The 20,184-nt window shown below is 38.6% G+C and overlaps 6 protein-coding genes across 7 annotated transcripts; all 6 read left to right on the forward strand.

The window, feature by feature from the left end:
* Positions 1–3,537: 3,537 nt before the first annotated feature.
* On the forward strand, positions 3,538–5,018 carry LOC106309090 (acyl-coenzyme A oxidase 4, peroxisomal-like). Its single transcript, XM_013746159.1, has 8 exons — positions 3,538–3,565; positions 3,793–3,897; positions 3,980–4,086; positions 4,180–4,257; positions 4,353–4,476; positions 4,560–4,633; positions 4,744–4,803; positions 4,884–5,018. Exons 1-8 carry the CDS (start codon positions 3,538–3,540, stop codon positions 5,016–5,018), a joined length of 711 nt encoding a protein of 236 aa, XP_013601613.1.
* LOC106311689 (acyl-coenzyme A oxidase 4, peroxisomal-like) lies at positions 5,012–6,449 on the forward strand. Its single transcript, XM_013748944.1, has 5 exons — positions 5,012–5,344; positions 5,468–5,544; positions 5,641–5,812; positions 6,000–6,092; positions 6,170–6,449. Exons 1-5 carry the CDS (start codon positions 5,156–5,158, stop codon positions 6,299–6,301), a joined length of 663 nt encoding a protein of 220 aa, XP_013604398.1. The 5' UTR covers positions 5,012–5,155; the 3' UTR covers positions 6,302–6,449.
* Positions 6,450–6,869: 420 nt separating this feature from the next.
* On the forward strand, positions 6,870–9,583 carry LOC106311688 (chlorophyll synthase, chloroplastic-like; the record flags this gene model as incomplete). The annotated part of the gene is given in 14 exon segments (XM_013748943.1): positions 6,870–7,038; positions 7,109–7,153; positions 7,238–7,329; positions 7,572–7,659; positions 7,781–7,866; positions 7,938–8,024; positions 8,104–8,169; positions 8,243–8,326; positions 8,426–8,487; positions 8,570–8,645; positions 8,731–8,875; positions 9,034–9,110; positions 9,199–9,246; positions 9,314–9,583. Coding segments are annotated over 14 exon segments (1,164 nt in total). The 3' UTR covers positions 9,377–9,583.
* Positions 9,584–9,891: 308 nt separating this feature from the next.
* On the forward strand, positions 9,892–12,594 carry LOC106311686 (ERBB-3 BINDING PROTEIN 1-like). 2 transcript variants are annotated; one of them, XM_013748941.1, is made up of 9 exons: positions 9,892–10,150; positions 10,218–10,302; positions 10,384–10,533; positions 10,622–10,775; positions 11,322–11,537; positions 11,627–11,763; positions 11,852–11,943; positions 12,036–12,212; positions 12,318–12,594. In XM_013748941.1, exons 1-9 carry the CDS (start codon positions 10,057–10,059, stop codon positions 12,386–12,388), a joined length of 1,176 nt encoding a protein of 391 aa, XP_013604395.1. In that variant the 5' UTR covers positions 9,892–10,056; the 3' UTR covers positions 12,389–12,594. The 2 variants fall into 2 exon arrangements, with proteins under 2 accessions (XP_013604395.1, XP_013604396.1); XM_013748942.1 differs by having other exon boundaries at positions 12,321–12,594.
* Positions 12,595–12,986: 392 nt separating this feature from the next.
* Positions 12,987–14,240, forward strand: LOC106307747 (cytochrome c-type biogenesis protein CcmE). The gene has a single exon (XM_013744790.1). It carries the CDS (start codon positions 13,181–13,183, stop codon positions 13,937–13,939), a length of 759 nt encoding a protein of 252 aa, XP_013600244.1. The 5' UTR covers positions 12,987–13,180; the 3' UTR covers positions 13,940–14,240.
* Positions 14,241–15,061: 821 nt separating this feature from the next.
* On the forward strand, positions 15,062–16,432 carry LOC106309521 (BAG family molecular chaperone regulator 4-like). The gene is made up of 4 exons (XM_013746565.1): positions 15,062–15,325; positions 15,423–15,682; positions 15,776–15,922; positions 16,079–16,432. The coding sequence occupies exons 1-4, from the start codon at positions 15,136–15,138 to the stop codon at positions 16,274–16,276; spliced, it is 795 nt and encodes a 264-aa protein (XP_013602019.1). The 5' UTR covers positions 15,062–15,135; the 3' UTR covers positions 16,277–16,432.
* Positions 16,433–20,184: the final 3,752 nt, after the last annotated feature.

The raw sequence follows: 20,184 nt of genomic DNA on the forward strand, positions 1-20,184 counted from the left end.
CAAATATAAAATGAAAATATTATAATTAAATAATAAAAAATATAAATAAAAACCATATATTTAGCAAATGACAACTGAGTTATATTATGCTAAAATTTTATTTCTAACAATTTAGCAAATGACAAATGAGTTATGAGCAAATAATACCATATAATTTTTTAAAACATAGCCATTCTTAAATATCTTTTGAATAAATAAATATTTTTTAATTTAATCAACTGAAAATAATATCCGTACAATTGTGTGAGTCAAATTCTAGTTTTATTGATGCATGTTATATATTAGTGTTGTATGTTTTAGGTAACATTTTAATGATGCACGTTTTTTAAAATCTCCATTATTAAAATTACTCACGTAAGGATAACTCATGAGTTTTTTTTGTTGATTAAATGACATTATGTCCAAATTTATTTAAGGATATTTCATTAAGGTAACCGAAAAAGACAAACAATAAAATAAGAAATTTAAATTCATTTAAGCATATTTCATTAATGTAACTGAAAAGACAAGTAATAAATTAGACAGTTTTATTCGTTTTAGGATATTTCATAAATGCAACTGAAAAAGACAAGCAAAAAAATAGAGAGTTTAATTAATGAAGTAAGAACATTTTCAAATGAATACTTGTGTTTTAATAATATAAATGCACTCTCATATGTCCTATAGCATTTCTAATCTTATTATTTTCATGTGGTCCCCCATCAACTTGGCAATAAAGTTGAATTTGTGTTTTTTTTTTGTAACAAGGCTTTAATATTTAATGCATGAAAAGAAAAAAAATTACAGTATTAAATTTGTTAAAAAGAATCTAAGTTAACGATTTATTTAACACAGATGATATCATATGAAACACCTAACAAGTTGAATATATTTATGTAATGGCAAAAAAAAAACAGATTGCCCAACAAAAAATGATTGTCTGCATAAATCCAAAGAACAATACTTCCTTCAAAAACAAACAAACAACAACACTTCAATCTAAATGTATTTAGCTTATCCTAAAAGTAAAAGGTGATATTGTTAAGTAAAGATATGACTATATATTATTGTATTGTGTTTTGGTGACTTATAAAAGAGCTGTATATATACATGAGAGTTAGAACTATCTAAACTAGAAATAGAACTATCTAAATCTTATGATGTATATCTAAAATCATCTAATCTCTGTCATAATATAATTTATATAATATTCTTGGGTAAATCTCCAAAATAGCACCTTTCTAAGTTTATATCACAAAAATAACACTCAAAAACTAAAATGACCAAAATAACACCTTTCTAAGTTTATCCTTTGACAATTTTAATTTTTTTATTTTTCAAAATTTGAAATCTTATCCCCAAAACCTCATTTCTCAACTCTAAACCCTAAACCCTAAACTCTAAACCCTAAACCCTAAATCCTAAACTCTAAACCCTAAACCCTAAACTCTAAACCCTAAACCCTAAATCCTAAACTCTAAACCCTAAACCCTAAACTCTAAACCCTAAACCCTAAATCCTAAACTCTAAACCCTAAACCCTAAACTCTAAACCCTAAACCCTAAATCCTAAACTCTAAACCCTAAACCCTAAACTCTAAACCCTAAACCCTAAACCCTAAACTCCACCCTTTAACTTTAAACCCTAAGTTTGTGACTTTTGATAAAACATTAAATGCTATTTTTGTGACTTTTGACCTTGAGTGCTAGTTTGATAACAAAAATTTGATTTAGTGCTATTTTTGTTTTTTTCTCAATATTCTTTGGTTTGAGTTTTACAAGCTTCATTAACTTCGCTTCGAATTTCAACTGTGTGTAACAGTCGGTTTCTAAGGTACAATTTGCTGCCAACATGTCTCTAATAGATATAATTAACTCCAGTCGATAAACCATATGTGCCGCCTCATTGATAGAACAATTCAAAATTTCATTCAAACAGTATCATATCAAGATTCCCCTTATATATGTATATGAGCTCCATAATCGACTGACGTGAATCCTTCAGTTAAATGTCGAAGTGATAAAGCTAACTATTTTTTATCTTTGATTCTCTTACAGACTAGTTTGAAAGCTTCCGTAATCAGTCTATTCAAGCGATAACGACAAACGAATTGCAATAACGTGTTCATTGATGTTGAAATAAACAATGAACGTGAACGACTCATCTTGTCGAGCTTTTGATATCGTTTTGTGGCTAAAACTTTTAAGCATTTCAGTATATTGTTTATAAATACTGTTGTCACTGGGGACCGTTGTCATTGTCATAAAAAAAAAAAAGTCGGTGCTTGTACCTAACTATGTTTTTTTTATAACAATCTATTCTCTTGAAAAGATTCATGTAACCAAACCAATAGTTTATAATCAATATAATTTCCATGTGTTACTTCATCAAAAATACAGAAACGTCTATTTATTGATGTGTTTCAGATATATATTTACGGTTTTTTGGTTTAAAACCAAACAAACCAAAAACTTACGGTATATAAACCGAACAAAACCAAAGTAAATATAGTTTTAATATGGAAGCTATTTTTTTATAAACTGAAATACCGAGAAACAAAAAAAAAACAAAACTGAACCGATATCAGGATTAAACACATCTAACTTTACATAACATATGTAACCGTTGTTGTGATACAGAGCATTTTACGTATTTAAAAAAGATTTAAAAACAAAAAAAAACCAACTACTATAAAGATTATTTTTGGGCTTTCGTATAGCATTACGAAATCCTGGACTTAACAACCAAACCATTCTTAGGAAATACAATAACAAGACCCAAAGCCCCCATTATTCGTAGATTCGATAATTGAATTCTATATTAATCCCACTAATTGTGATTCCTACTAAAATTTAATCTAAAAAACATAAAAAAATTATGCCCAAAACAATAAAAAGAACCAAAAAAAAAAATTCATAAAAAAACACAGACACTAAAATGTAATTCACTACCCATTTGCTGTATAATATCAACACAATTATAAGTTACAAAATATACGTTAATATATTACACGTAAAGCATATTCCGCGTGTAACGCGTACCGACCCTAGTATAGTAATATTGTTAAGAGCGCTTATTCTTTCTAAAATGTTAAATAGTTTAATATTCTAAATTAATTTTAATTTATTGGAAACTGCTAGTTTTATTATATAGTTTTTAATAAATGATTGAGTTATTTTTAATTTATATGATACTTTTATAAAATATATGTTTTAGTTTTTGTTCTTGTTCTATTCACTTAAACATTATAAACAAAAGATGTATTGGGGGTAGATTATGTTAATTTTCTTTGAAAAATGTATGAGGAAAAAACTTGGGTTATATAGAAATAAAAAATCTAAAACAAGTAACAGGAGGAGGCGATAACTTCTATGAAAAAATGAAAAAATATCTTATCTTGATAAAGTTTCTAAATACAGTAAGCTCCACGTAACCGGGTCTGATCCTGGATCAAAACTCGTGATTGTTATATTAATTCCACCTTTTATCTCGTCGTATCCTACTTTTCGTTCCTATCTCGAACCCAAAGAAACGTTTTCCATCGCAATCGTCGCCACCATGACTGTGCTATCATCTACAGATCGAGGTTCGTTTATCGTCTCTTTTCTCTAATGGTTTTGCATGTTTCGTTCTCCTGATTCAGCTATTCTTTTGCTTGCTGCTTTGATCTTTTGTTATCTCTTCCTGTTTCGCGATTGCTTTCATTTGTAGATATATCCAAAGGGACTCATGATTGCGTAGAGTTACGGAATCAGAAGTGTATAGGAAATGAAATCTTATTTGAGGTTTTTGATTTTGGAATTGGATTGGTAGATGAGGCTGAGAAGAAGGTGAAGAGTTCGTATTTCGATTTGCCGGCTATGGACGTATCCGTTGCATTTCCTCAAGCAACCCCAGCTTCTAAGTTCCCACCTTGCAGTAAGTACTTTTTATTTCAGAGATTATGTATGTTTTGTTGTGCTTTTGCTTCAATCTGTGTGTTTTCTATACTTGATTACAGCTTCAGACTATTACCATTTCAATGAACTGTTGACTCCGGAGGAGCAGGCTGTGCGGAAGAGAGTGAGGGAGTTCATGGAGAAAGAAGTTGCTCCGATTATGACAGAGGTGTGTCTATCTTCTTCATGTTTGTTTGTTTACTTTGATAATATTATTGCGTGACGTCATATCCTTCTTTCTTTGATTTTTACTCATCATCAGTACTGGGAGAAGGCAGAGTTTCCATTCCATATCATTCCAAAGCTTGGAGCTTTAGGTATTGTTGGTGGCTCTATTAAGGTAAAGTTGAAATGCTTTCTTTCTGTTTCTTTTTTTTGTATATGTGGATGGAAGATTGTTTTTTTTTTTTTTTTAAATTTGGTCTGGCTTCTTAGGGTTATGGCTGTCCTGGCCTCTCCATCACAGCCAACGCCATTGCAACAGCAGAGATATCTAGAGTTGATGCAAGCTGTGGGACTTTTAATTTGGTGCATACCTCTTTGGGCATGCTCACTATTGGTAAAGATGTCCTTAGCTTGTGATAAACAGATTGGTATGGTTTGCATAAGCTTAATTTCTTATTAACTTTTTTCCAAGAACAGCACTTTGTGGATCAGAAGAACAGAAGCACAAGTATTTGCCTTCTTTGGCTCAGATGAAAACTGTGACTTGTTGGGTGAGTGCGTGGTTCTTGAACTTAGAAGATTTGCATCATCTCTTGTATAAGTATTTGCGTTATGTAAACTTGATGCTGATACCATTACATATATTTGGACATGTATAAAGGCTTTGACAGAACCTGACAATGGAAGTGATGCAAGTGCTCTACAAACAACTGCCACAAAGGTGTTTTACTGTTTCCTTCACTTGTATCCTCTTCTGCGGTTACCAGAATATTGACTTGTTTCAATTGTCTATTTCATCAGGTCGGAGGAGGTTGGGTACTTACGGGACAAAAGCGTTGGATCGGTAACAGCACCTTTGCAGATCTGTTGATCATCCTTGCTAGGAATACGACAACTAACCAAGTGAATGGGTATGTCAAATTCTTGGTTTACTAGATATCTCAAATTTTATATCTTAAGGTTGGTGGTCGTTTCTCAAAACTGAAGTTAATAAGGTGGATCTGTGACTGGATGCACTAGGGAATTAAATTTTATATGGACCATTATCAATAACATACTGGGCTGTTGTGTAAATGTTCACTACTGAGCTACCGTCTTGCAGATTCATAGTCAAGAAAGATGCGCCTGGCTTAACGGTTACTAAGATCCCAAATAAAATAGGTTTACGTATTGTTCAAAATGGAGATATTCTACTACAGAATGTCTTTGTTCCTGATGAGGAGCGGTTACCTGGACTAAATTCTTTTCAAGACACAAGCAAGGTACTGCTGTGATGAATACACATGATCCAGAAATGGTCTTCAATATTTTATCACAAACAAAACGTCATAGCTTCCTATTTTCTCCGTGATATTGAACTGTTTTTCTGTGCTTCACTTGAATAGGTCCTTGCTGTCTCACGTGTAATGGTGGCCTGGCAACCAATTGGTGTATCAATGGGAGTCTACGACATGTGTCACAGGTATTACCGGAGAAGCATTCATTTTGTAACATTGTATGAGCATTCATTTTGTTACTTACCAAAAACACATTTCCATGGAATGCCTATTTTTTGAAGGTATCTAAAGGAGAGGAAACAGTTTGGAGCACCGTTGGCTGCATTCCAGATAAACCAACAGAAGCTTGTGAAGATGCTGGGTAATGTTCAAGCGATGTTTCTGATGGGTTGGCGCCTCTGCAAGTTATATGAGTCGGGTCAGATGACTCCTGGTCAAGCCAGTTTAGGAAAGGTATAACAACCAATCCTTTTTTTGCTTACAGATCATTTAGTTTCCTCCTTGCTAATTAATTATTTGATACACACTCACTGAGCTATGCTATGAGCTTGAGTAAGTGGAGGAATCAAACATTAGCTCAGTAGTGAACATTTACTGATGATCATTTGTATAATATAAACCAATCATGTGCTTTCACTAGGCATGGATTTCATCAAAGGCAAGGGAAACTGCTTCGTTAGGCCGAGAATTACTCGGTGGAAATGGAATTGTAGGAGATTTTCTGGTGGCAAAGGTGCGCTAAATCTTTCATATTTGTTGATGAAAAATGTTCAGTGAGTTTAAGCTCTAAAATGTGGAAAAATATTGCAGGCTTTCTGTGACCTTGAACCCATTTATACATATGAAGGGACTTACGATATAAACACCTTAGTGACGGCGAGGGAAGTAACAGGGATTGCGAGTTTCAAACCTGCTGCTTCACGGAGCCGTAGCCGTCTTTAAGGTTGTGCAGTGTTTGTTGTTATTCTGTCTGTGAGTTTACTTTGGTAATGTACCGTGGAGAACAAAGTTCGTCAAATAAACTTGACCTCTAAAGGGACATGTACAAACCATAATTGCAGTTTGGATTCGTGCTGTATTTGTCTCCTCACATTAAATTAACTCAAGGAATAATACTAAATTATGTTTTAAAATGTCCATTGAATGGGTTTGCGACGTACTTGTCAGGACACTCAAGAAGCTCAAACTCATTGCCTTGATATCAAAGACTTCGAAAATAAAATATTCAAATTAAAAGAAAAAAATTTGACTACTACCCACACGCGTCCTCGTCCGTACTAATGGGCTTCTCATACGACATGGGCCTAAAATATCTATTATATGTCCGTTTTAGTTCAACACGATCACCCAATAGAATCTCCCCACGTGGCTGTGAGGCAAACGAAACGAGGCCGCGAAAACCCGTGACGTAGACTCTTATCGCCGGTAAGCTACAACCACTGATTTCCCCGAAACAGCAAAGCGTCCAAAAACTCATACTACTCCTTCTCCGGCTTACTGCCACCGTAGACGATTCTCTCCGCCCGCCGCTTCTATGACTTCCATTCTCCACTCCGTCTCCTCCATCCTCCCCTCCCGAGTTAACTCCGCCGAACGTCTAGGAGTTCTGTCCCTCCGAAATCCCGTCGAGTTCACTCGTCGACGCCACGGTTGGTCCACGTCGGACTTCGAATCCTCTGGTACATTCCGTTTCCTTAATTGGATGCTGAGCTTTTGTTCGTGCGATTTCTAACTGATTTTGTTACATAGGGCGGAGATTGGTTGTGCGTGCTGCGGAGACTGATACTGATAAAGGTTTGTGTAGCTCTTTTGAATTTTTCATTTTCATTTTCTCTTAACTTTTTCGTTAAGTTTAATGATTTTGAATCTCCACGGCAGTTAAATCTCAGGTACCGGAAAAGGCACCAGGCGGTGGTGGTGGTTCGAGCATTAACCAGCTTCTTGGTATCAAAGGAGCCGCTCAAGAGACTGTAATCTTCTCCGATTATTTTCTTTAATCTATTTTTCTCCAATGCATATGAAATTAAGTTTGGATGTATCATATTTAAATAGAAATGAGAAAAAATTCGTCATAGTTGTACATAGTGTGATGTTGACTTGCATAGTGTTAGGTGTTGAGTTGGTAACTACCAAAAACATCACATTTTAGGTGGAAATTATGTGAGAATGCTGCTGCATGTTAAGTTATCTTTTCACTTATATGTGTGTTCAGAATAAATGGAAGATTCGTCTACAGCTTACAAAGCCAGTCACTTGGCCTCCATTAGTTTGGGGAGTTGTCTGTGGTGCTGCTGCTTCAGGTAACATATGAACATCTTTGAAGATGAATAAAACACTGTCTTCTTATGTTTTTTTTTTTTTACAATCTTTTTGACGTCTTCACCACATTATTCTTCCTTCATTATTTGTTTCTTCTGGTAGGGAACTTCCACTGGACTCCAGAGGATGTTGCTAAGTCGATTCTTTGCATGTTGATGTCTGGCCCGTGTCTTACTGGCTATACACAGGTCTGGTTTTGGTAGAACAAAAAGCTGAGTTGTTCTTATGCTAATACAACCTAACAAGTGTCCTTTTCTAGACAATCAACGACTGGTATGATCGAGATATTGATGCGATTAACGAGCCGTATCGTCCAATTCCATCTGGAGCAATATCAGAGCAAGAGGTACTGATATAGAACATTTTCAGCTTTTAAAAACATTAGTTTGTTTGATAATCATTTCTCCTTCTTGTTTGCAACTCAGGTTATTACACAAGTCTGGGTGCTGTTACTGGGAGGTCTTGGAATTGCTGGAACTTTAGATGTGTGGGTAAGTTGGTGGTTTTTATGTATTTAGTGCAGTTAAAAGTGCACATCAGAATGACTAAACCTTCCTTTTTCAGGCCGGGCATACAACTCCTACTTTGTTCTATCTTGCTTTGGGAGGATCCTTGCTCTCTTATATATACTCTGCTCCACCTTTGAAGGTATGTTCTACACCTAAGTTCAATTGTTGTAGTGTCAAGACATTTTGTGTCTGTATTTGGATTTAGAACTTATCAATACATGAACTGGTCTCTTTGCAGCTAAAACAAAATGGATGGGTTGGAAATTTTGCACTTGGAGCAAGCTATATCAGTTTGCCATGGTAAGAAAATATAGCGCATCAATATTTACCGTGTTCTCATCTCATTGATTCTTTTTTTTTTGTGTGGTCATTTGATTGATAGGTGGGCTGGACAAGCATTGTTTGGCACTCTTACACCAGACGTCGTCGTTCTAACACTCTTGTACAGCATAGCTGGGGTACTCTTCTTGGGACCTTTTTATGATGCTTTTGTGCTATCTTTAACAGCCTGATTTTGCTTCATGTAACTATTTAATACTGCAGTTGGGAATAGCCATTGTTAATGACTTCAAAAGTGTTGAAGGAGACAGAGCAATGGGCCTTCAGTCTCTCCCTGTAGCTTTTGGCACTGAAGCTGCAAAATGGATATGCGTTGGTGCTATAGACGTTACTCAGCTCTCAGTTGCCGGTATGTAGAATTTCGTTCAGCTGTGGCTTCTATATACTTGATCTTATCAACTAGATATTTTATACCGGTTAAAAACACAGTCCAATGAAGCTGAAGGAATATCCTTGGTTTCTAGGGATCGCAGATAAATGAGCTAATAATTCTGTATCTGGTTGCAGGATATCTATTAGCATCTGGCAAACCTTATTACGCGTTGGCGCTGCTTGCTTTGATTATTCCACAGATTGTGTTCCAGGTAAAGACATATTACAGTATCATATCCAAACTAGCTACTACACGTTCTTGTCACTCGTCTGACTATTACACTCTTGTTGAAACTGCAGTTTAAATACTTTCTCAAGGACCCTGTCAAATACGACGTCAAGTACCAGGTAAGTCATCATCTAGTGCGCATAGTAATAGGTCTTTTGATGATAATACGCTGCTTGATTACTACAGGCTAGCGCACAGCCGTTCTTGGTGCTTGGTATATTCGTGACGGCATTAGCATCAAGTCACTAGTGGAGTTTTGGCCACAAAGTAAATGCGCTATATTGCGAACCATAAATTTGGTTTAAGTGGTGGCATCGACTAGTCTTAAGACGCTGTAAAATATAATGTATGTACCAACCATCACTAGAAACAAGTCAACTCTGGTTGTATCAAGGCTATGTAAGTGCTTCCGCGGCAATGCGTTTCTTTGTGTCTTCTACGATTCGGATTTTTCAATCTTCAAACCACATTTCAAACCACGACCGCATATAAACCTCAAAAAACTTCAAGACCGGTGCAACTCTGCCGCAAGTAACTTATAACTTATTATATCCACGCACACGAAAATAAAACTAACTAGACTCGAAAGAAAGTAAAGTACAAGAGTTAGTATCCAACTTTACTCTTTAGTGGGCTGGTCTACGTACATGTTAAGTGACCACAACCCTTTCATTCGGCCCCTCCTAGACTCAAAAGACAGTAACGCGAGGTCGCAATTCAGAAACGTATAAACAAAAAGAGGGGGACTTACACCCAAAACGGCGTCGTTAGCAAGAGATGACATAACAAACAAGCGCAACCCTAGTGCTATTTGAGCCACCACCCACCTTCATTGCGCTTCTCGCCAATTTCATTTTACCCAAAATCACACCTCTCTCTCTCAACCCTAACATTTTCCTTCCTGTTTCAATCCTCGAGAGCCGCTAAAGATGAGTTCAGACGATGAGAGAGACGAGAAGGAGCTGGATCTCACCTCCCCTGAAGTCGTCACCAAGTACAAGAGCGCCGCTGAGATCGTCAACAGTAAGAACGCATACTCTCTCTCTCTTTCGGTCAGGTTACTCACGGTTTTTTTATTTGGAAATTGAAGAGGCGTTGCAGGTGGTCTTAGCTGAATGCAAGCCAAAAGCTAAGATTGTCGATATCTGCGAGAAGGGAGACGCCTTTATCAATGAGTTAGTATTTATTTTCATAGTCTTTTTAAGATGTCATTACTCTCATATGTGTGTGTGTGTTTTCTATGTGAAAAAAAAAAGGCAAGCAGGGAGCATGTACAAGAATGTCAAGAAGAAGATTGATCGAGGCGTCGCTTTTCCCACGTGTGTTTCCGTTAACAACACTGTTGGTCATTTCTCTCCCCTCGCCAGCGACGAGACTGTGTTGGAAGAGGGTGATATGGTAAAAATGTAAGTTTTGTCTCTATCCCTTTTAGATGTTTCTCTGTGAATCAACTGTTTTATGTCTGTTTGCTGTTTCTGCTTTGTCCATTTACAGTGATATGGGATGTCATATTGATGGGTTCATTGCCCTTGTTGCCCACACACATGTTATCCAAGAAGGGCCCGTTACTGGACGCAAAGCTGATGTTATTGCAGCTGCTAATACTGCCGCTGAAGTTGCCTTGAGGCTCGTACGTCCTGGGAAGAAGGTAACCAGTAGTTATCTATATGGTGCTACTCTTACATGAAAGTTTGAAACTATAAGCTGGTTGTTGGTTTTTTAAATGATTGATAACGTTTTGCAAACCCCCAGATGATGAAACTCTTATTTTTGGCTATGGATATTTTGTCATAGTTACTCTGATGGGAACCTTTTTTTTAATTCTAGTTTTTAGTAGGTTTAGTGATAGCAACTTTTCTCAACACATCTTACTGTTTTTGTTTTCTTTTTCACTCGTGTTTCTAGAATAAGATATTGGTTTTGCTGAGTCTGGTTAGTTTTCTCATTTACATTTCCCCAAGGATGAATATTTACTAAGAATGCTATGGATTCACATCCACATGAGGCTTTTATGTCATAGTTACTCTGATATTGGGATTAGTAAAAATCCACATGAGGCTCTTATGTCGTAGTTACTCTGATATTGGGATTAGTAAAATGTTACTGCCTTTGAGTTTGGTTGTTTCTTATTTATTCCTACAACGCGCTGCAAGCAAGACAATTGAATATATATTTTTTTATATTCTTGTGGCAGAACCATGCTGTCACTGAAGCTATTCAGAAGGTGGCTGAAGCTTATGACTGCAAAATTGTGGAAGGGGTTATCTCCCACCAGATGAAACAGAACGTGATAGATGCAAGCAAGAGTTTCCTAAGTGTATCCACTCCAGAAACAAGAGTCGATGATGCTGAGTTTGAAGAGAATGAAGTCTATGCAATAGATATTGTGGCAAGCACTGGTGATGGCAAGGTAAATTTGCTTTTTGTTGATTACATCTTGCTGACCAATTTGCAAAGCTTCTTCAGTTGCCATAGTTCTCATACACTTTCAATTTGCAGCCAAAGCTTTTAGACGAGAAGCAAACAACTGTTTACAAGAAGGATGCAGCTGTTAACTATCAGTTGAAGATGAAGGCCTCCAGATTCATAATCAGCGAGATTAAAGAGAAGTTCCCCCATATGCCATTCACTGCAAGGTGTCTTTTGTACTTTGTTAAGCCGTTTATATCTTTTTAATATAATTGCAGCTTTTTAATGTTGTTTGAGTGTATACGATCAATACAGGTCACTTGAGGAGAAGAGGGCACGTCTTGGACTTGTGGAGTGTGTGAACCATGGTCATCTACAGCCATATCCTGTTCTCTACGAGAAGCCTGGTAAGGATGATAAAAGGTTTTGCTCCATTAAATACTTACAACGTGATAAATCTTGGCAACGTGACTCATGGTGTATTTTGTTTCTTCAACAGGTGATTTTGTTGCCCAGATTAAATTCACAGTTTTGCTGATGCCAAATGGATCAGACAGGATCACTTCACATACTCTTCAAGAGATTCAACCTACGAAGACCATCGATGACCCTGAGATCAAAGGGTGGTTAGCCTTGGGTATCAAGAAGAAGAAGGGTGGTGGAAAGAAGAAGAAAGGTATGAAACTAAGAACATAAATTTTGCAGACTCAATGAAATCAACATTACTTGATGGTTGAGATAAAAAAAAGATTCATGACGGCTTATGATTGTGTTTTTGCAGCAGCGAAGAAGGCAGGAGAGGCCTCAACTGAGGCTGAGCCAGTGGAAGCAAGTAGCACTGCTCAAGAATGAAGGAGATCTATCTCTCTTTTGTTTCTTTCGTAAGAATTTTGGGAAGTTTCAGGTCTTTGTAATGTTTGAGTTTCGGAGAGTTTCTTCGTAGAGAAAAAAAAAACAGAGCAGGACAATACTTGATCAATTTGTGTCCTTTTGCACAAAACCCATGTCTGAATGTTCATCATCATTGTTCTGGTCGACTTAGGTCATGACCGTGCCAATCTCAGTCTCGAATCAAAGATTCCTAGGGATTTCAGTTATAGTTTAGCGTAGCCAACAAAGTAGATCTAATTCATTTAGGTTTAAGTTGGCAACAAGTCACCCAGCTTTACATTAATATTGAACTGATTGTACCTGATGCCTCTTTATTTGCAAGTTTGCATATAAGTAACTAACATTATTCCTACGGCCGTTATTGATTCGTTTGGTAGTTGGCTAGTTCAATAAAAGGCCCAACTAAATCATAAATCATACCAATTTATACCAAATCAAACCAAAATTATGTATGAATTAAAAGAACTAACTGAATTAACCGAAAACCAAATTTAACAAAGATTATCTGAATTTTGAAGAAAATTAAATCATAATCTAACCGAAAACTAAAACTAATGAAAAAATAAATTACTTGAACCAAACAACTGGGCTGTGCTTATGTTAACCAAATATATCAAATATTGGTCAAAATAAGTCGATACAAGCAACCCTCTAAACCACACAGAGGTTTCGTGACGTGGTCCATAGTCAGTGGCGGCCACTTTCTCCATAAACCTCACGAACTTTCTCGGAATCTGATTCCCCCACGAGAACATGGCGGCCAGATTCATGCTCCGTCGGAGTTCTCAGATCCTCCGATCTGCTCAAAGACATCCTCAAATCTTCGAATCTCCGCCGACGATCCTCCACTCGTTGACCACCGCCTCACCAGATCTCTCGCGACTCTCTTCCCACACCCTCCTCCGATCTCTCTCCACCCTCCGCCGCGGCCCAGCCCGCCCCAAGAAGATCGACATAGGAGCGAAAGCGCGCCAGATGCAGAACCGCCGCCTATGGACCTACGCGCTAACGTTCAGCTGCATCGCGGGCTTCGTGGTGATCGTCCTCAACCAGTTCCAAGACCAGCTCGTCTTCTACCTAACCCCCTCCGACGCCATGGAGAAATTCGCGGCGAATCCGACGAAGAACAAGTTCAGGCTCGGGGGCCTGGTCCTCGAAGGCAGCGTGGCTCAGCCCGCGGCGTCTCAGGAGATGGAGTTCGTGATCACCGATCTGATTACGGATATTCTGGTGAGGTACAAAGGCTCCTTGCCTGATCTGTTCAGGGAAGGCCACTCTGTTGTGGTTGAAGGTTTTATCAAGCCGTTTAGTGATGAGGTGAGGAAGGAGGTGTCGACGAAGCCTGTCTCCGGGAAGGCGAGGGGGCTTGATTGTTTCTTCTCGGCGACGGAGGTTTTGGCTAAGCATGATGAGAAGTATATGCCTCAGGAGGTTGCGGCGGCGATTGAGAAGAATAAGAAGATTATTGAAGCTAACCACGCGAGTGAAGAGGCTGCTAAAGTTGCTTCTTAGATGTTGAAACCTCAAATTGTTTTCAGGTTATTGAAAGGTGTTCCAAGTTCGAGTATTTTTTGGGTGGTTATTGTTCGTTTTAAGATATATAATTTTGATTATAGTTCGTGGAAAATCAGGGATGTTTATATTCCTGGAAAAACAGTGATTTGAGTTTAAGTCTTTTGAAGAGTTAGGAGGAGAAAGGAGATTACACTAAACTAGAGCTTTGTTTGATTCCACAAGGCTTGAGCTAATCTGTTTTCTTGTTATATTTGATCAAATAAAGATTAAACTCTTTTGTGTGTGACTGCTTGGGCTCTTCGTGTTGTATATTTTTGTTATTTCGCACAGAGAATAGATTTATCTAGACGCCTGTGTGACCTTGGTCTTATTTTCTAGAGTTTTCCGTTTAGTTCAATTCGACGAACTTGTTGTTACACACTCTTTTGATGCATCTATTTTTCCAACTACGGGATTCTGGCTATGAAGATTTCAAGTGGTGTGATTTTGAAACGACTGGTGACACTTTAGCCTCTTTTAAGAGTTGCCTTTTTAAAATCTTTTAGCCTCAGTATTCGTGTGGCATTGGCCCTCTCAGCACTTCTCCCTTGGCGTGGTACTTGATCACCAGCTAGTATCAATTGTTACTCATATTTGCATATCATGGCTTGGAATGGTCTTTCAGTGCCTGATATGATTCAAGACTATCGAATGGGATCGAAACCATTTTAGAGTTTGGTCGCTGCTGTTTCCAACTTCCGTCAGCTCCAGAGCGTTTGATCCATGTTAAAATATGGGACAAACCACCCACTACACTACGTGCTCAATGAACTATGTTCGGTTACAAAACTAGTCCTTTTCAGTTGAATTCTTTTATGGTAAACAATTAGTCCATTTCAGTTGATATATTTGAAGTCATGACCTTTTCCATTATGTTTGCTCTCTTATTGCTCGTGAATCATGATGAATCTTGGCCCAGCAAAGTCCTGACTAAGAGCCGCTCCTTTTTCTTCAAATTTCAAATCAACCAACAATCAGTTTTAAGTGTACGACCAATAAACCGACCGTCCCGTTCCATCTGGTCCGGTTTACTAAATTTAGAACCGGGTTCTGGTTTGTGGTCCAAAGTTGAGCAAAAAGTTGAAAACCCCTAACCTCGTCCTCGAAAAGGGAGGGGGGGGTTAATCCCATTTCTACTTGCTCCGACGACGGCGATGAATAATAACTCAACCGACGATTCGGAGTGGGAAGTGAGACCTGGTGGTATGCTCGTCCAACGAAGAGACGACTCTGCCTCCTCCTCCGACCCTCAACATCCCGCCGTTTTCGGCCAGGCCATCAGGATCAACGTTTCCCATGGCTCCTCGCACCACGATCTTCACGTCTCTGCTCACGCCACTTTCGGTAAAACCTCAAATGAACAAACGAGAAAACTCCTTATCTGGGTTGTGTTAGTGTAATTGAAAGTTGTGATCTTTAGACTCTGGATGTGGTTAAACAGGGGATGTGAAGAAAGCCCTTGTCCAGAAAACTGGATTAGAGGCTGCTGATCTGAAGATCTTGTTCAGGGGAGTTGAGAAAGATGACGCTGAGCAACTGCAAGCTTCTGGTGTTAAGGATGGGTCTAAGGTTGTCCTCGTGGAGGAACCTATGAAGAGAGTGGAACAAGTTGAACAGCCTCCAGTGATGACTGAAGAGATGGCTAAGTCTATTGCTGCAGTTAAAGCTGTCTCAGGAGAGATCGATAAGCTCTCCGATAAGGTGAGCGTTTTAGAGATTCAATATATTTTTGTTGGTTTTGCTATTTGTAGGAGGAAAAGGGGAATGAATGATTGTGCTTTGAAAAAAAATTAGGTTGTTGCTTTGGAAGTTTCTGTTAATGGAGGGACGAAAGTTGCGGTGGAGGAGTTTGACATGACTGTTGAGCTTCTCATGAGGCAGTTGCTCAAGTTGGATGGTATAGAGGCAGAAGGGGAAGCTAGAGTACTGCGAAAGGCAGAGGTTACTTTTATATCTCTTACTGAGGCCTTGGAATGAGTTTTATATGTGACGTTCATGCTGTTGCTCCACTGAATCACTTGAGATGTTTCTTCTTTCTATATTTAGTTGTAAACTGGCAGGGATATAGATTTGATTAGTGGGATTTTCGTGTTGCAGGTACGTAGAGTGCAAAAGTTGCAGGAGGCAGTGGATACGTTGAAGGGAAGATGTTCAAACCCATTTGTGGATCAGAGCAAAGCTGCAGCCGTAAGCACAGAGTGGGAAACATTCGGAAGCGGTGTTGGAAGTTTGAACCCTCCTCCTCCAGCTTCTCCTTCTGCTAATGTAACTCAAGACTGGGAGAAATTTGACTGACCGTTTTATTATTGTTACGTATCCCAAATAAAAAAAAAAAAAAAATTCTCTTGTTCCTTTTTGTTACTGTTGTTAAATGAGAAAATGTTTTAAGAAAAAATATTGGTTTTATCCTTTGAATGTTATTATAAATCTCTCAGTGTCTGAGTCTGAATACATGTTTTGTACGCCTGCGAGGTTTGTATGAATTAGGGCTGGGCATTCGGGTTACCGATTGGATATTTTAAAATTCTGGATCAGATATGGTTCGGTACCTGTAGGATCCGGTTCGGATCCGGTTATATCCGAAATAACCAAAATATTAACGATTTTGGTTTGGTTCCTTAAGTATTAACAAAAAAATTAATTCAATAGAATCCGTACATATCCGACTTTAAAAACAGACTTACACAAAATAACAGCATCAAAACTCAAACAAATACCAAAATCATACAACAAATCAAACTAAACTGAATCATCTTAAGATTCTTAACATGATGAAGAAGATGAACCGGTGCCTTTGTCGGCGACGGTTTGCAATGAAGCAAGAAGGGTCAATCAATTTTCACTGGTGGGGCGCCCAACAATTTAACGAAAGCAGAACATTCGTGCTCTCATGACATCCCTACCTAGAATGTGGGGTCTCTCTGGGATCATCTCGGGCCGATTGGTGGAAAGGAGGAAGTTCCAGTTTGTGTTCCCGTCTGAGGAATTGTTGCAGTCAGTTCTCAATCGGGGTCTTTGGGCTTTCAATGATCGTATGGTGGTTATTAAGCGGTGGACGCCTGCTATGGATGATAATGATCTGATGCAGATTCCGTTCTGGGTCCAGATAAGGGGTATTCCTATGGAGTATCTCACTGAGGGTGTCATCAGAAACATTGGTGATATCATGGGCGAGGTCATGCTGGTTGACTTTAACCCGGAGGCTAATGCATCGGTTGAGTACGTTAGGGTTCAACTGAATTGGAATCTTGCTCAACCCTTAAGATTCCAGAAGAATTTTCAGTTCTCTCCTGGCGTGAATACTCTCTTAAAGTTCCGGTATGAAAGACCAAGGGGCTTCTGTGAAACGTGTGGAATGATAATTCATGACTCAGGGGAGTGTGTTCCGAATGGTGAGGATCTTCAAGATGACAGTGAGCCAGATGATGAGGACAATGAAGGTGGAGGTATGGATGAGGGTGGGGCTGAACCGGTTCTGGATGGTAATGATAACATGGAACATGATATCAATGTGGCAGATCAGTCTCCACCGGGAGGGTCTCCTCAACAAGGTGAGATGGCAGCGGTTGAGCACGATGAGAATCTTCATGAAGACAGTGATCATGCTGAAGTTGATGGGGAAGAAAAATGGAGGTTTGATAGAAGTATCTCGCTGTATGGAACTTCTGTCGAAACTGGTGAAACTAGCGGCCAAAGGTTGAAAAAAGAAAGAGATCAAAGGAGCTAGTATACACTCGTAAGCATGGAGTCTCAAATGATAGTGGGAGTAAGAAATTGCGGGTTGGAGTGGTGATTGTTGACAAGTTTGATGTGGAGGATTATGGTGCTAACTCTGCGGCTGATACTCTCAACAAGATCCAGAGGGACTATGGTGAAGAAACAGACCATGAGATCGACCCAACTATTGACAGAGGCGCGGTGGGCCCGGTTCCACCAAAGGTCCCATGAGAGTTGAGGTGTGGAACTGTCGAGGCATGGGGAAACGCCTGACAGTTCGACGTCTAAAGGAGATGCAGCGGTTGTATCTCCCAGACTTGTTGTTCCTAATAGAAACAAAGCAGAAGAATGATTATATTCGTGACATTGGGGTGTATTTGGGTTTTGATCAGATGATTCTGGTTCCTCCTGAAGGTCTTAGTGGTGGTTTGGCTGTTTTCTGGAAAAATTATGTATTTGTTTCTTGTATTTCAAGTGATGTACGTATGGTTGATCTTCATGTGCAATATAAAGCTTTTCAGTTTTACTTGTCGTGTATATATGGTCATCCTAATCCTCAGTATAGACATCATCTTTGGGAACGTTTACAGAGGATTGCGGTTAACAGAACAGGTGCGTGGATGATGTGTGGTGATTATAATGAAATCACGAAGCCAGAGGAGAAGAAAGGGGGTCGTTTACGTACCCTTAACAGCTCTTATAACTTCAATACAATGTTACAGATTTGTGGTATGGAAGATTTGCGGTTTAAGGGAAATCAGTTTAGTTGGGTTGGGCGAAGAAGAACAGAGATTATTGAATGCTGTCTCGATAGAGTTCTGGTTAATTCGGCATGGCAACAAAACTATCCAGTGTCTGATACTGAATACTTGGAGTTAGCGGAATCCGACCATAGGCCAATGATAATTTCTATTGATTATCAGAAGAGGATTAAGAAAGGATGGTTCAAATATGACAAGAGATTGTTTGATGAAAGGGATTTTGTGGAAACAATATCAGAAGCTTGGAACAATTTTGGCTCAATTAGAGGTTGGTCAAAGAAGCTTGATCACTGTAGAAGATTGATTATTCAATGGAAGCGTAATAATGAGACTAATTCTGCGGTGAGGATTACAGAGATTAGTGGACGTATTGATCAAGCACTCCGTGATAGCGCAATCTCAATGGAATATATCCAAGAGTTAAGAGTTCAGTTGAATAAAGCGTTCACTGATGAGGAAGAATATTGGCGTTTAAAGAGTAGAAACATATGGTTAAATCTTGGAGATCGGAATACTCGGTTCTATCACGGCTTGACTAAGATGAAGAAAAATCAAAATAAGCTCAAGGATATGTATGATAGAAATGGTGTTCTTCATACTCAGGATGAAACTATTGCGAAAATTGCTGAGGAGTATTTTGTTGAGATGTTTACTTGCTCTGATACGGTTCCTTTGTCAGAGGTGCTTCCTAATATCAACAAAAAGGTTACTGAGGTGATGAATAGAGAGCTTCTCCGAGATGTAACTGATGCTGAGATCAAAAATGCCCTTCTACTTATTGGTTCTGCTAGAGCTCCTGGTCCTGATGGGTTCACAGCTTCTTTTTATCAGCAATTTTGGGATGTTATATGTGGAGATGTCTGCGAGATGGTGCACAAGTTCTTTCAGACGGGTGTTCTTGAGCCTAATATAAATCACACAAACATTTGTTTGATACCCAAGTTTGTGGATGCCAATCACATGAGCGATTTTAGGCCAATCAGTTTGTGTTCCGTGGCGTATAAGTTGATTTCCAAAGTCCTATGTCTGAGACTTCAAGGTTGTTTAGAAACTATAATTTCAGATTCTCAAGCAGCTTTTGTCCCAAACCGTCAGATATCAGACAACATTCTTGTGGCACATGAGTTAATGCATGCTTTAAGAACCAAGAAGGATTGCTCAGAGCAATACATGGGAATCAAGACGGACATTAGTAAGGCTTATGATAGAGTTGAGTGGGGATTTTTGGAATCGACTATGGAGTCCCTGGGTTTTGATACGAAGTGGATCCAACTTATCATGACATGTGTTCAATCAGTGTCATATTCAGTTGTTATTAATGGTGTCCCTTACGACCAGTTTCGACCTTTTCGTGGGATTAGACAAGGGGATGCGCTATCTCCATATCTGTTTCTACTTTGTGCGGAGGTGCTAAGTCAAATGTTGGTAACAGCACAACAGATGGAATGTTTTCATGGTATGAAACTAGCCAGAAATTTCCCAACGGTCAGCCACCTTCTGTTTGCAGATGACTCTCTGTTTTTCTGCAAGGCAACTGTGAGAGATGCTCAGTGTATGGCTCTGATTCTTCAACGATATGAACAGGTATCAGGTCAGAAAGTTAATTTGGAGAAGTCTTTAGTGGTTTTTGGAATGAAAATTGATCATTCTGTTCGAGATCATATTAAGAATATCTTAAAAATTCATACGATCGGGGGGGGGGGGGGGTAAATATCTGGGTCTTCC

This window comes from Brassica oleracea, chromosome C8 (assembly GCF_000695525.1).
Source record: "Brassica oleracea var. oleracea cultivar TO1000 chromosome C8, BOL, whole genome shotgun sequence".
Lineage (NCBI taxonomy): Eukaryota > Viridiplantae > Streptophyta > Magnoliopsida > Brassicales > Brassicaceae > Brassica > Brassica oleracea.

Excerpts from the sequence above, each read along its gene's own strand:
- LOC106309090 (XM_013746159.1), top strand. The coding sequence starts at position 3,538 with ATGACTGTGCTATCATCTACAGATCGAG. Across the intron at positions 4,087-4,179 it reads TTGCTCCGATTATGACAGAG|TACTGGGAGAAGGCAGAGTT; the intron begins GTGTGTCTATCT and ends ACTCATCATCAG. Across the intron at positions 4,804-4,883 it reads TACAAACAACTGCCACAAAG|GTCGGAGGAGGTTGGGTACT; the intron begins GTGTTTTACTGT and ends CTATTTCATCAG.
- LOC106311689 (XM_013748944.1), top strand. The coding sequence starts at position 5,156 with ATGTTCACTACTGAGCTACCGTCTTGCAGATTCATAGTCAAGAAAGAT. Across the intron at positions 5,545-5,640 it reads GTCTACGACATGTGTCACAG|GTATCTAAAGGAGAGGAAAC; the intron begins GTATTACCGGAG and ends TATTTTTTGAAG. Across the intron at positions 5,813-5,999 it reads GTCAAGCCAGTTTAGGAAAG|GCATGGATTTCATCAAAGGC; the intron begins GTATAACAACCA and ends TGCTTTCACTAG.
- LOC106311686 (XM_013748941.1), top strand. The coding sequence starts at position 10,057 with ATGAGTTCAGACGATGAGAGAGACGAGAAGGAGCTGGATCTCACCTCC. Across the intron at positions 10,303-10,383 it reads GGAGACGCCTTTATCAATGA|GCAAGCAGGGAGCATGTACA; the intron begins GTTAGTATTTAT and ends GAAAAAAAAAAG. Across the intron at positions 10,534-10,621 it reads GAGGGTGATATGGTAAAAAT|TGATATGGGATGTCATATTG; the intron begins GTAAGTTTTGTC and ends GTCCATTTACAG.
- LOC106307747 (XM_013744790.1), top strand. The coding sequence starts at position 13,181 with ATGGCGGCCAGATTCATGCTCCGTCGGAGTTCTCAGATCCTCCGATCT.
- LOC106309521 (XM_013746565.1), top strand. The coding sequence starts at position 15,136 with ATGAATAATAACTCAACCGACGATTCGGAGTGGGAAGTGAGACCTGGT. Across the intron at positions 15,326-15,422 it reads CTCTGCTCACGCCACTTTCG|GGGATGTGAAGAAAGCCCTT; the intron begins GTAAAACCTCAA and ends GTGGTTAAACAG. Across the intron at positions 15,923-16,078 it reads GAGTACTGCGAAAGGCAGAG|GTACGTAGAGTGCAAAAGTT; the intron begins GTTACTTTTATA and ends TTCGTGTTGCAG.